This window comes from Primulina eburnea, chromosome 1 (assembly GCF_022965805.1).
Source record: "Primulina eburnea isolate SZY01 chromosome 1, ASM2296580v1, whole genome shotgun sequence".
NCBI classification, from domain to species: domain Eukaryota; kingdom Viridiplantae; phylum Streptophyta; class Magnoliopsida; order Lamiales; family Gesneriaceae; genus Primulina; species Primulina eburnea.
In genome coordinates, this window is record NC_133101.1 from 1305842 (window position 1) to 1317765 (window position 11924).

Consider the following 11924-nt stretch of genomic DNA (forward strand, 5'->3'; position numbering starts at 1 on the left):
TCCGCCCTTGCATGCATGCATGGGCGCCTCGTGCCTCACTGATCAACCACCGCAGCCTCCTAAATTTACCATTCGTCCTATATTTTGTTTTACTATAATAAGCTTCCAATTAACGAAATCCATTCTTCCTCAAAAATGTTATTTTACTTACTAAACAAAATTCTCGAAATTTATGTATAATATTATATTCAAAATGGTTATATATATACACGCGCTCGCGTTTCACCAATTTAACCTAATATTTTTTTTATTATATGAGAATATGTTCGCGAATGTCATTAATATTCTTACTAAATACAATTTTAAGGAATTTACTTTTATTAAAAGAATAATTACTATAATATTATATATGTGCGTGGTTATGAAACATCTTGGTTAATATCCATGATTGCGATGGCAGATTTGGGAAAGTATTGATTCGAAAAGGTCTAAGAAAAATATTGATAACATCGTAAATTTGTTCGTGTAATTTGTAACAAAGAAATTCATAATCACTATTCATAAGCGTACTCTGGTTAAACCATCATGTTGAACACTATAGTTTGTAAATCGCGTCAATCGTATGAATACAGCAGGAAACCTATATATGTGATTGGCTCATCCAAAAATTTAATGATATAAAATAGAATATGTGATCAATTAGTCATACGTATGTTTGTTTCTTGTACACATAGTGGAATTTTCAAAAGAAGGGCCAAAATCTATTATGTATTTGTTCTGAATAAATTGGTTAGTTCAATTTTTAGTGCATTTGTTATATATGATTTTTACTTTTAAAATATTATTTATTCTAAAAATTATTCAAATTCAACATCAATAATTTAAGTCATAAATCTATTAACACACATTTTATTTTAGTTAAAAGTTATTAATGAAAGAAAGTAGTTCAGATAATATGATCTTTTGAAAATTTGCAAGCTACCATTTAAGTATATTCATCAGTCAAGTTAATATAATATGGTGTATATACATATATTTTTTTTGTCTATCGTATGCTTTTAAATTATAATTTTCGCACCAACAAAAACATTCCTGGCTGCCCCTTGTAGTAATGTATATTTAATTTTTTTGAAAATTTTAATATTTTCATCATAAATATTGAAAAAAAAATTTGAAAGTAAAACAAATTCATTACTTAAGAATATCTTGATTTATAATACTAAGTAATCAAGCTGGTATATCACCAGAACACCAAACAATAAAAGAAGAAACATCAAAAGCTTCACGAGCTATATCCGATGAGCAGCCGGTTGACCGATCTCGACATGTGGTTGATAGACAAGAAAGCATCCGTCTTCAGCATATTGAGAATGTCGATTGTGAGCATTTCACTGGACCAAGGTCAACTAAGAAGCTGCTAATAACTTGAACAGCTAGGCCTGGTTCGGTACGGTATACCGAATTTTTTAAGTAATACCGTATACCGTACCGAAAAATACATACCGATACCGTACCGAAATTTCGGTATACCGTCATGTCGGTATACCGACATTTCGGTATGACATAAACTACATACCGTTCTTACCAAAAACATTCGGTATACCGCAATTTTTCCAAAAAAATTGTTAATCTCATTACAATCACAACAAAAAAACTTTTAACCATTTGTCCTACCAATAAAAAATCAGAACCATACCTCAAATTTCACTTGGCAACCGCAAATAACATGATTTATCCAAATGAATTCCAAGAAAACATAAATATCTCAAAACAAAAAGGTCTACGGACGAATGCGGCAAAGATTCAACTACACAAGTCATATCTACTTTAAAAGGAAACTAAACGTCACAGATCGAACAATAGAGTTTTATAATATATATGTTTCAAAAGAGCAACTCAACAAGAAAAGATTCTACAAGATAAGCAGAGTATTTCAAAACAAATGACACATCAAATATATCACAAATTGTTATTCTAACAAGTTCTAGGTTAGTTGCAAAAAGTAGTGTCATGTCCTGCACTTTTTTTGAAACTCCAACATCTCAAAAGACCTGCAAAAGTAAAAAACTAAAATTTAAAAATATTAGAATTTAAATGAGTAAACATAAATATAGTCTTACTAATTATAATTGTGTTGAAACTCCTCCATCTCAAAGGACCTGCAAAAATTAAAAACTACATTTACTTAAAATATTAGAATTGAAATAAGTAAACATAAATATAATCTTACTAACTATAATTTTGTTGAAACTCCTCTATCTCAAAGGACATGCAAAAGTTAAAAACTACATTAAGTTAAAAATATTAGATTTGTAATAAGTAAACATAATTATAGTCTCACTCTTCAAGTTAGTCCAAAGTGGAGGATGAAGATGAAATGTTGGCATGACCTTGAGTGACATCTGCAGCTGTTAAAAGAAATATTAGTATTCATGTTAGATTAACAATGATATTATATAAATTTAAACTTAACTAAATAAAAAAAATATTACTTTTTTCAATTTTTTCAATTTCCTTGTATAGTTCAAGGTCATCGTCTGTTGGATCTTTCCAAAAAGAGAACTCCTCTGCTCTTAGCCAATCACTAGTACACACCAATGCCTCTACCATTTTAGGACTCAAACTGCTCCTAAAAGGATCCACGACTCTTTTGCCCAAGCTAAAAGCGGACTCACTAGCAACGGTTGAACACGGAATTGAAAAAATATCTTTGGCAATCAATGAAAGGATTGGGTACCTAGTTTCACTTCCTTTCCACCACTCCAAAAGATTGAAAGATTGATTAGATCGTTTTTCAATCTCATCGGTCAAATACTTATCTACTTCATTAGATATAACTTGAAGTTGTTCTTCTTCGTTTTGTGCTTCCAAATCATCAAACAATTCATCACAAAGACCACCACCACCACCACTAATACCTCCATCTCTATTGTCACACTCTATTTGCATACTTTGACTCTCGATATTCAATATATCATTTATTGAATTATACTCCGACCACAAAGTTTCCAAGTTTTGTTTGACATTATCAACAAATTCTTTGATCCTTGTAGGAGTACCTCCCAATTTTCTGATAGTGACTTTGATCATTTGAAGTTTGTTCCTCGGGTCCAAAATATTACCAATAAATATCAAAGGGTTCATGCTATTCCAATTTCCCCAATACTTGTCAAACTTTAACTTCATTGCACATGCTACCTTTTTAAGAATTGGATCTGAATCATCATGTCTCTTTCTTTCAATCTCAACTTGTAGTGCAATCATTGTTTGATAAATCAATTGAGAGGTAGGACTTTTTGATGCACTTAGCTCCAAAGTGGCATCATAAAATTTTTTCAGAAAATGTACAAAAGCCTTTGCTGTCTCCCAATCATCAGCAATTGGGGGCCCAATCCTTTCTTTACCCTTATCATCTTTTTCACGAAAATAATTCATAAAAGGCAACCATTCTTCAGTCATCCTTTCGAACACCCTTCGATACTTTAATGCAACTTCAAGAATTTTATAAGTTGCATTCCACCTCGTTTTGACATCCATAGGTACTGTTGATGTACTAGAAAACTTGGCTAGCATGGCAAACTCCCTAAAATTTATTCAATCTTGATGGAGAAGAATGTATAAAAACAACTGCATTTCTTATAGCTTTAATTGAAACATTAAGCTCCTTCAAGCCATCTTTAACAATTAAGTTAATTATATGACAAGCACACCTCAAATGCAAGTATTTCCCTTCAAACAACAATGAATTTTCACTTTTCATTCTTCTTTTCAAGTAGTCAATTGCAGTGTCATTAGAAGAAGCATTGTCAACTACAATTGAAAAGACTTTTTCTATCTTCCACTCTCTCAGACAAACCTCAACCATCTTCCCAATTTCTTCTCCAGAATGACTAGTGATTTTTGTGAAGTTGATTATTCTTTTATGTAGCTTCCAATCACTATCCAAGAAGTGAGCTGTCACTACCATGTAATTTATGTTTTGAATGGATGTCCAAGTATCAGTAGTGATACTCACCCTTTTGTCACCGATCACACTTTTTATCTTAGTTTTCTCAACTAAGAAAAGATCATAAACCATACCTGCAACTTTTTTTCGACAAGGAATTAAGAATCTTGGTTGTAATTCATGCAATAATTCTACAAACCCCTTCCCTTCGACAACCCTAAAAGGCACTTCATCGAGAATCACGTACCTTGCAACTTTCAATTCACATTTTTTTTGATTAAAAGTATGAGGAACCAAGGCACTTCCTTGCCCCATAGTCACACTCGTCAATATAGTTTGACCTTTAGCATCCCCACTCGTTTCGTAGAGCGGACTTGACTTGCACCTCTTTACTAAGTGGTTTTTTAACCCACTAGTACTTCCATAAACTGCTGGGATCTCAAGTTTGCAATATTTGCATATCCTTATTTGTTGTTCGGTCCCATCACTCAACTTTCTTCCTCCCTTTATACAATGCTCCCAAAATATACTCTTGGATTGTTGAGGAACTTTAGGAGGCTTCCTTGGTCGTTTTCGAGCCGTGGACTGTTGTGTTTCATGTCCCGTTGCATTTGATATTTGAGATGAACTTAGGAGAGTATTAGATTCCATAATAGTATGATCCTACAAACAAAATGCAGATATTATCAATGTTATTATTTATACAAAAACAAGACAAGAAAAATAAACAGAGAGTGTGAATTTATAATGCTTCCAATTAAACAGAGCAGCACTCACTTTTTTGTAACTACTGAAATTAAATATTGTTTCCACTACATATTAGTTTTAGTTTCTTTTTTTCTAAAAAAATACTTGGTTCTGAATTTTGAGGATGGAACTTCGAACTTAATTAGTAGGTTGACTGAGTTTGGTGACTCTATTCCTGTGAAGAGAGTATGAACAGATGGAACTTTGAACTTAAAAAAAACTTGGTTCTTAATAAAAACCCATGTATTGAAAGATAAAAAGGATATTAGACTTAGCAGTACTCTGTAGAATTGTAGCTGAAAATCTTTGACACAAAAACAAATTGGTATCATGCTTTGATTTCCAAGAGAGATTTTACCTTTTAAAATTTTGGCAATTGATTGGTTCGTAAAATATCTTTTAAACTCTCTGCAAGGTCGTTTGAATGACGTAAAACAAAAATCAAGAACTATAAGCTTGTGTCGAAATCAAATAATGCAAGGTGAACTAATTATTCTTGTTCCACCACTGATAACAGTCAACGTATTGAACTCATTAGGTGGGGAGATAACAAGAATTGAAGCTTGAGTTCAACTCCTCAAGAGAGTTTTCCTTCGTCTAACGTGTACACATGGAACCAAAGAAACCTAAACACTCCAACACAATATAGACAGAACAGGGGCTTAATAAAAAAAGATTTACCTTTCACAATCATCAATTTCTCGTTTCTTTGTGTAGATTTTCCGTTGTCTAAGATTCACAAGTAGGGCTTAGGGTTTTTTTTCTCTTCAGAACGAGGCTAAGATTGTCGCGACGATGAAGGAGAAAGAAGAGTAAGTGGGTTTTCTTGTTGGGCTAGTCGTTCTTCACTAATTCACTATTGAGCCCATATCAAATATAAAAGCAAGCCCAATATATAATAAAATTACAATTGAAAGTTTGGTCCAAATAATAATAATTTTAATTATTATTATAATAATTTTTCGGTATGTCGGTATACCGAAATACCGAACGTTTAAAAAACATATATCGATACCGATACCGAAAATTACGGTACGGTATAATACCGTACCGTAATTTTCGGTATACCGTTAATATCGGTATACACGGTATATTTCGATAAGATATATGCGATATACCGAAATTTTTTTATTTTTTCCCAGCCCTATGAACAGCAAATATTGAATTTGAGAAAATATTAACATCGACTAACGTTGTGTCGGAACCATGTCAACTGAATTTTGTCAAAAAATAATAATGAGTAAAGCTCTTGCGAATCGAGCTCACGCTGACTGTACAATAATTATTAATATAATATATGTGGAAATGAGGATAAGAATGCCAATCAATGGAACAATCATCAAGAGCTGGTTCCCATGAAACTCGAATTTGGCCACAATCATCCTTTTATTCAACTCTATTATCAAAACACGACAAATATATTACGTGGAATATTTTTTAAATTTTATATTCATTATTCGATTGTAATGTTACCTTTTCTTAATTAATTCAGAATTAGTCAGATAAAATATTAACATGCCATGTCCTACCTCAGTCAGATTTGTCTTAATGGATCTCCGTTGTACGCTAAAGAAGATTATCGCAAATAAAAATATGTTTTAGTCTTTTAAATATAATTTGGTACATTATATAAGAGAGATTGATAAATAATCTTTATTATTCCACATTTGGTACTTTTATAGGAAGCTCGTGATATTAATAAATAAATTTATACAAGGATAAAATATCTCTTTTATGATATGTGATAATTTTAATTTAATGATAAAAAACACCACAAATGACTTAATTGTCCTCAATATATAAAATCCTAAACTTTATCGTTTGATATGGAAACCGGTTTGGAACACGTTCGATTTTTAATTTGTTAATTGTAGTAATTTTGGTTTTTTAGAAAATAAATAAGATTAGTTTATTGTTTTTCAAATTTTTTGAGTACTTCGTTTGTTTTATAACTGTCACACGTAGTTCTAAATTTAATAAATGACATAAATATTTTTTTTATTTTTCTTTCTTTTTTGCTATTAATTTATAAAAATAAAATGATATTTAAATTGTCAAATAAATTTTTTAAAATTATATTTAAATTGTAACGCCGATTTTGAAATTATAAAATTATTATGAACAGATAATTATGAACTCAAAAAACAATTTTGAAATTATAAAATTTATTATAATAATGTTAATTTTATCATTACAATCTAATATATAAATTTAATCACTCTTATTAAAAACATACCAAACATTAAATATAATATCATATATCTTATTTATCATTAACTTATCTATATATTATATATCACATGTTTATCATATCATGTGTATCAAACTATGCCTAGTATTGATTTTATTGGAGCATCGAATAACACACACACACACACACACACACACACACACACACACACACACATATATATATATATATATATATATATATATATATATATATATATATATATATATATATATATATATATATATATATATATATATATATATATAATTCAACGTCTCGTTTTCTTGAATTGACTTGGTAATTTCCAGCGCCTTCATTAAACTACTAAGAAGTGGCATAGGGAATTTCCGGTGAATATATAAAAACATTAGTGTATCCGATTCTCGTCATGTATCGATATATCTAATTCTTTTTTATGATATAGAAGCAAGTTTAGATAATTGCATCGGGTTCCACTAGAGGAGATGAATTTGAAATCCACATATTTCGATTATAGTTTTATTATTTACAATGAAACAATACATCAAATCTTAAAATCAACATTTTGTTTAATTACCCATTAATAATACAAAGTAGAATAAATTTCAAATGACTTCATCAATTAGTGAATTTGAAATTCACATTAATTAATATTAAATACTATATAAAAATATAATGAGTGAATTTTAAAATTTGCGATCTTATTTATCTAAACAACAAAAATATATTCGATTACGTGCAACCTATTGATTTTATTAATTGATTCATTTGTCATGAATGATTTGGGAATTGATTGTTGTCAAATCGTCCAAATGTTTACATATACACAATTGAGAAAAGCCCAATTGGAAATAATCAAAGTTGCCAAGTCCAATAACACTCTCCCAATCCAATTATATATCTATATGTGGTCAGCCAGCAACAAACCACCCAACTTTCGTTCCTTGGCCTGGTGTTCCCCTATTTATCGTAGTTCATTTCGACAAGTTTTCAGTGTATATATCTCGATTGCTTCTGTAGTTCATCTCAACTGTTTTACCTGTTAGTCATCCAATGTATTGTTATTCATTTCGATTCGTTTTTCGCGTCGACTGCTTCTTTTCAGTTCATCCCAGCCGTATGTATGATAGTTCATCTCAAATGATTTTCGATTCACCCAGATTTCTTCTTTACTCCATGTAAATTTTACCTTCACTTCATTTCGATTTTTTTATACAAAAGCTCATATTACACCATCCATATAGACATATTGACCCAAATAAAGAATTATCAAACCCTCTACCCAAATTAGAAATTGATATAGGCCTATAGAAATTTATATATATATAAAATAATTTTTAAAGAAGAAAATCGAAAATAATATGATGATATTTGTTTTTAGTCTGGGACTGAAAACGAATGATGGGAAATGAAATCAAACTAAAAGGTTACTTTATGACGCATGGAAAACTTGGATGTCTTCCTAAAACCCAAGTGGACAATTAAGGCCATCTCCAACCCATTACGCTATCTTAGTGTCACACTAACTTTAAAATAGTGTAATTCTTACACCAAATATAAAATTCATCTCCAACCCATCAACTCTAAACTCTACATTAAAATAACATTCTCGGAATATTCTCTATTATTTTATTAACAACAAATAATTTATTTCACAAAATATTTATAAACACAACAATTAAAATATTTTATACTATTTTACATACTAAAACTAATTTATCACAAATTATTTATTAACATAATAATATTATCTTTATGAATTATGTATTAAATTAAAATATCCAAGTTTTTTAAAATCACTTTTTTAAAATTAATTGTTTGAAATAATACATTTTTAGAATTAAATTAGATTATAAAACTAATTATATAATATTTAAAGTTTAAGTAAAATTAAAATAAAAAACAATTACAAAAATTTAAAAAAAAAAAAAGAAAAAACCCAACGCTATTGCTACAGTGTTGCACCAAATTTGGTGCAACACTGTAGCACTACTCTATTTTGGCGTCAAGAAAAACTACTGGTTGGAGCAGATAACCCTGCACCAAAATGGTGTTTTGGTGCAGGGTTGGAGATGGCCTAAAGCACGGCAAGTAACTGAATGATTGGCTTGAATAAAGACACCACGACCCACCCACACTGTCGTACTTGCTGGAAAATTCCACTTGGCGGTGAAATTTCATTATTAAAATTGTTCGAAACACTATTAAAATAAATATTAATAGTAAAATAGTTTTTGTTCAACATTTGTATCTTGAATTTGATGGGGCTGGTAGTTTTATTTAAGAAAATGGAATTATTAAATCAAAGAAGCTAGTATTTAAGAATTTATGGTGTGTGGGGGATTTTGACTAAATTAAAAGGGACGGAGAATTCTTTATGAAATAGGAGTAAGGGGACCACCTCCCCTTGGCTCCATCTCTGCTTCTCCAAGATTCTTGGGTTCCTTGGCGTCCAAAATGGTGCACTGAGACTTGATAATTTGTAATGTTTGTGATTTGAAATTTTGTAACTTCGACTTATAATTTGGTTTCTTTTGATTTTTCGTAAATAAGTTGATTTTTTCAAATACTTTTAGTTTTTTTTATTGGATTGTTAACGAAACACTCAACATCATTGAATTGTGTCCAAAATTGATGCTATCACATAGATATTAGGCAAAAACTTGTGTGAGATAGTCTCACGGGTCGTATTTGTGACACAGATCTTTTATTTGGATCATCCATGAAAAAATATTACATTTTATGATAAAGAGTATTACTTTTTATTGTGAATATCGGTAGGATTGACCCGTCTCACAGAGTAAGATACGTGAGATGGTCTCACATGAGACTCACTCTTGATATTACATCCGGACACAAGCCAAACTACTCTGTCAAAACTTCCTTAACCATAAAATTTACTAGAGTTCGAACCAATTATGTAAATTAATTGTGTGAATCTAACGGGCAGCAAAAAGAAAACGATCATATATAGATAATCATATACCAATTTCTTTATATAAAAAGAGAAGTTATTGAAATGAGCATTTTTCTATACACATGGTAAAGGAAACTAAAAAGGATAATATCAAGAAACATGACATTATCCCATTATAAAAGATACAACTTTTCTTCTTCTTTTTCTTATGTACATCAATTTCATTGACCATTTTGTGTTTCAATCTCAAATCTATGTACAAATACTACGATCAGATTCTTGGATTGTTTCAAAATGTCAAGAAAATCTAGGCGTTAATCTCCGAATCAATTCCTTCCTGCAAAGAAAAAGAGAATCGAGAACCATTAGACTCATTCGGATTCAAGAATAATGCTATATTTTTCGAATGTAATTCGAATGAACTAGGGTGATCAAAGTTCGATTGATACCTCATAAGTTGTCTGTCAAGAGATGAAGTAGATAATAAACCTCTGTTTTCTTCAGCTCTTCTCAACAGATAAGGCATAATCTGCTCAATAGGCCCAAAGGGCAAATACTTGCTTACTCTAAAACCTGCATTTCTCAAACCAAAAGAGAGGGCATCTGCCATTCCATAAAGTTGGCCGAATTGCAGATTTTGGCTACCCTTTTCAAGTCTGAGATCGATCGCCTTAGAAGCGGCAAGTTTTCCTACATTCAAAGAACCCCATTACATACCATCGCCATGAAAACTTAAATTGTTCTTCTGTAAAATGTATACCTGATTCAACATTATGAGTAGCCAGCACGACTGAACCGGATCCATTGCAGATTTCTTGAAGCATAAAAGCAGCACAATCGTTGTAACAGGCATGAGTTTGCTGTATAGTGTCATGGATTGGGGACTTCACTCCCAAAGAAGAAGCCAATTGTCTCTCAGTCGATAAATATGCGCCCCTCACCAATTTAAACCCGACAGACACTCCCATCACATCGGCAGATTTCTTAGCTACAACCAATCTCTCTTTCGAATCTCTCAAATAAGCCTGAACCGTGTTGAAAATTAAAGGGCCATCGTCATTTTTACGGTATTCTGTCGCTGCAGAGTAGGATAAGTAGTCTATCCCCGGTTGAATGGAGGTATCCTCCGCATCAATTAGCAGAGGCACATTTGTTTCTATACATTTGATGCAAAGCTTGGTTAATCTTTCGTGGGCTAACTGGAGATTGCTTTCTTCTTCTGGAGTTAGAGACTCTGGCCTCCTCGGAGTGTGATAAAACGGGCTCGAATCCGAAAAAACGGGTAAAGTTTTGAGCTTCCATGGAAGATGCAAGGATTTATCCTTGTGCTCCCATCTTAATAGATCACTGACCCTCTTGAGCAAACTAGGAGGACAAATTGCTGTAATCTTCAACACAATAAAACTAACCTGGATCGAAACTCTTCTTGTATAAATATCCTGATTCTTGGATAACAGAATTTAACCAATCTCAATTCAAGAAAGTTGATCAAAACTTACAGAAGAATCAGGGTGCGATTTAGCAGATTCAGCTGTTTGAAAGAATTGCTCCAAATTCCGATCACAATCCTCGTTACTGGTTGCGTGTTCCAAACCATAATCCAGCATAGCTCTAAGTCCAGAATCCCAAAGTCTCTCCACAGTTCCTCCCACCTCCTTCAAACCTTTCCCCGCGCAGAAATGATCGTAAAACGAATGTTCGATTGCTTCGAACACGATTTTCTTCACCGGGGGAGACCCCATGAGCTTCGAATTCAGAACCCACATGCCGAAATCGACCATAGGCTCAATCGCGGCCATGTGAAGAATGATCGATGATTTGATCAGCTTTGAGGTGGAGACCGTCGAGAAAATCTTATCGGAATCATCGATATTGATTGCTCTGTCGCATGGGTCGGTGTGGGTGATCGTGTCCTGTTTGGAGGCGGTTGTTTCCGGCTTGAGGTTGAACGCGGGGACGGCGGAGATGGAGGACTGCGCGGCGGAGTTGAGGCGGCGGAAGAAGGAGGGGAGCGCGTGGAGAACCTTTGGGTGGACGCTACGGGTGGTCATGATCGAAGAACACTAGTGGTTAAGGGAGCAATTCGGTTCTTGTTTCCGGAGAGATTGAGGTTAAATAAATAGGCATTATTGGTTATTTATAGAAAATTGAGATCATTGGCG

At 32.3% G+C, this 11924-nt stretch overlaps 1 protein-coding gene and 1 long non-coding RNA gene across 3 annotated transcripts; both read right to left on the minus strand.

The window, feature by feature from the left end:
• Positions 1 to 1722: 1722 nt before the first annotated feature.
• On the minus strand, positions 1723 to 5417 carry LOC140810023 (uncharacterized). Of its 2 annotated transcripts, none has more exons than XR_012113223.1 (3): positions 5315 to 5417; positions 2175 to 2348; positions 1723 to 2099 (listed from the first exon to the last, which is right to left on the minus strand). It is a non-coding gene; the product is annotated as an uncharacterized lncRNA (long non-coding RNA). The 2 variants fall into 2 exon arrangements; XR_012113227.1 differs by having other exon boundaries at positions 2171 to 2348.
• Positions 5418 to 9828: 4411 nt separating this feature from the next.
• Positions 9829 to 11877, minus strand: LOC140838031 (proline dehydrogenase 2, mitochondrial-like). Its single transcript, XM_073204149.1, has 4 exons — positions 11262 to 11877; positions 10523 to 11171; positions 10212 to 10452; positions 9829 to 10099 (listed from the first exon to the last, which is right to left on the minus strand). Exons 1-4 carry the CDS (start codon positions 11811 to 11813, stop codon positions 10060 to 10062), a joined length of 1482 nt encoding a protein of 493 aa, XP_073060250.1. The 5' UTR covers positions 11814 to 11877; the 3' UTR covers positions 9829 to 10059.
• Positions 11878 to 11924: the final 47 nt, after the last annotated feature.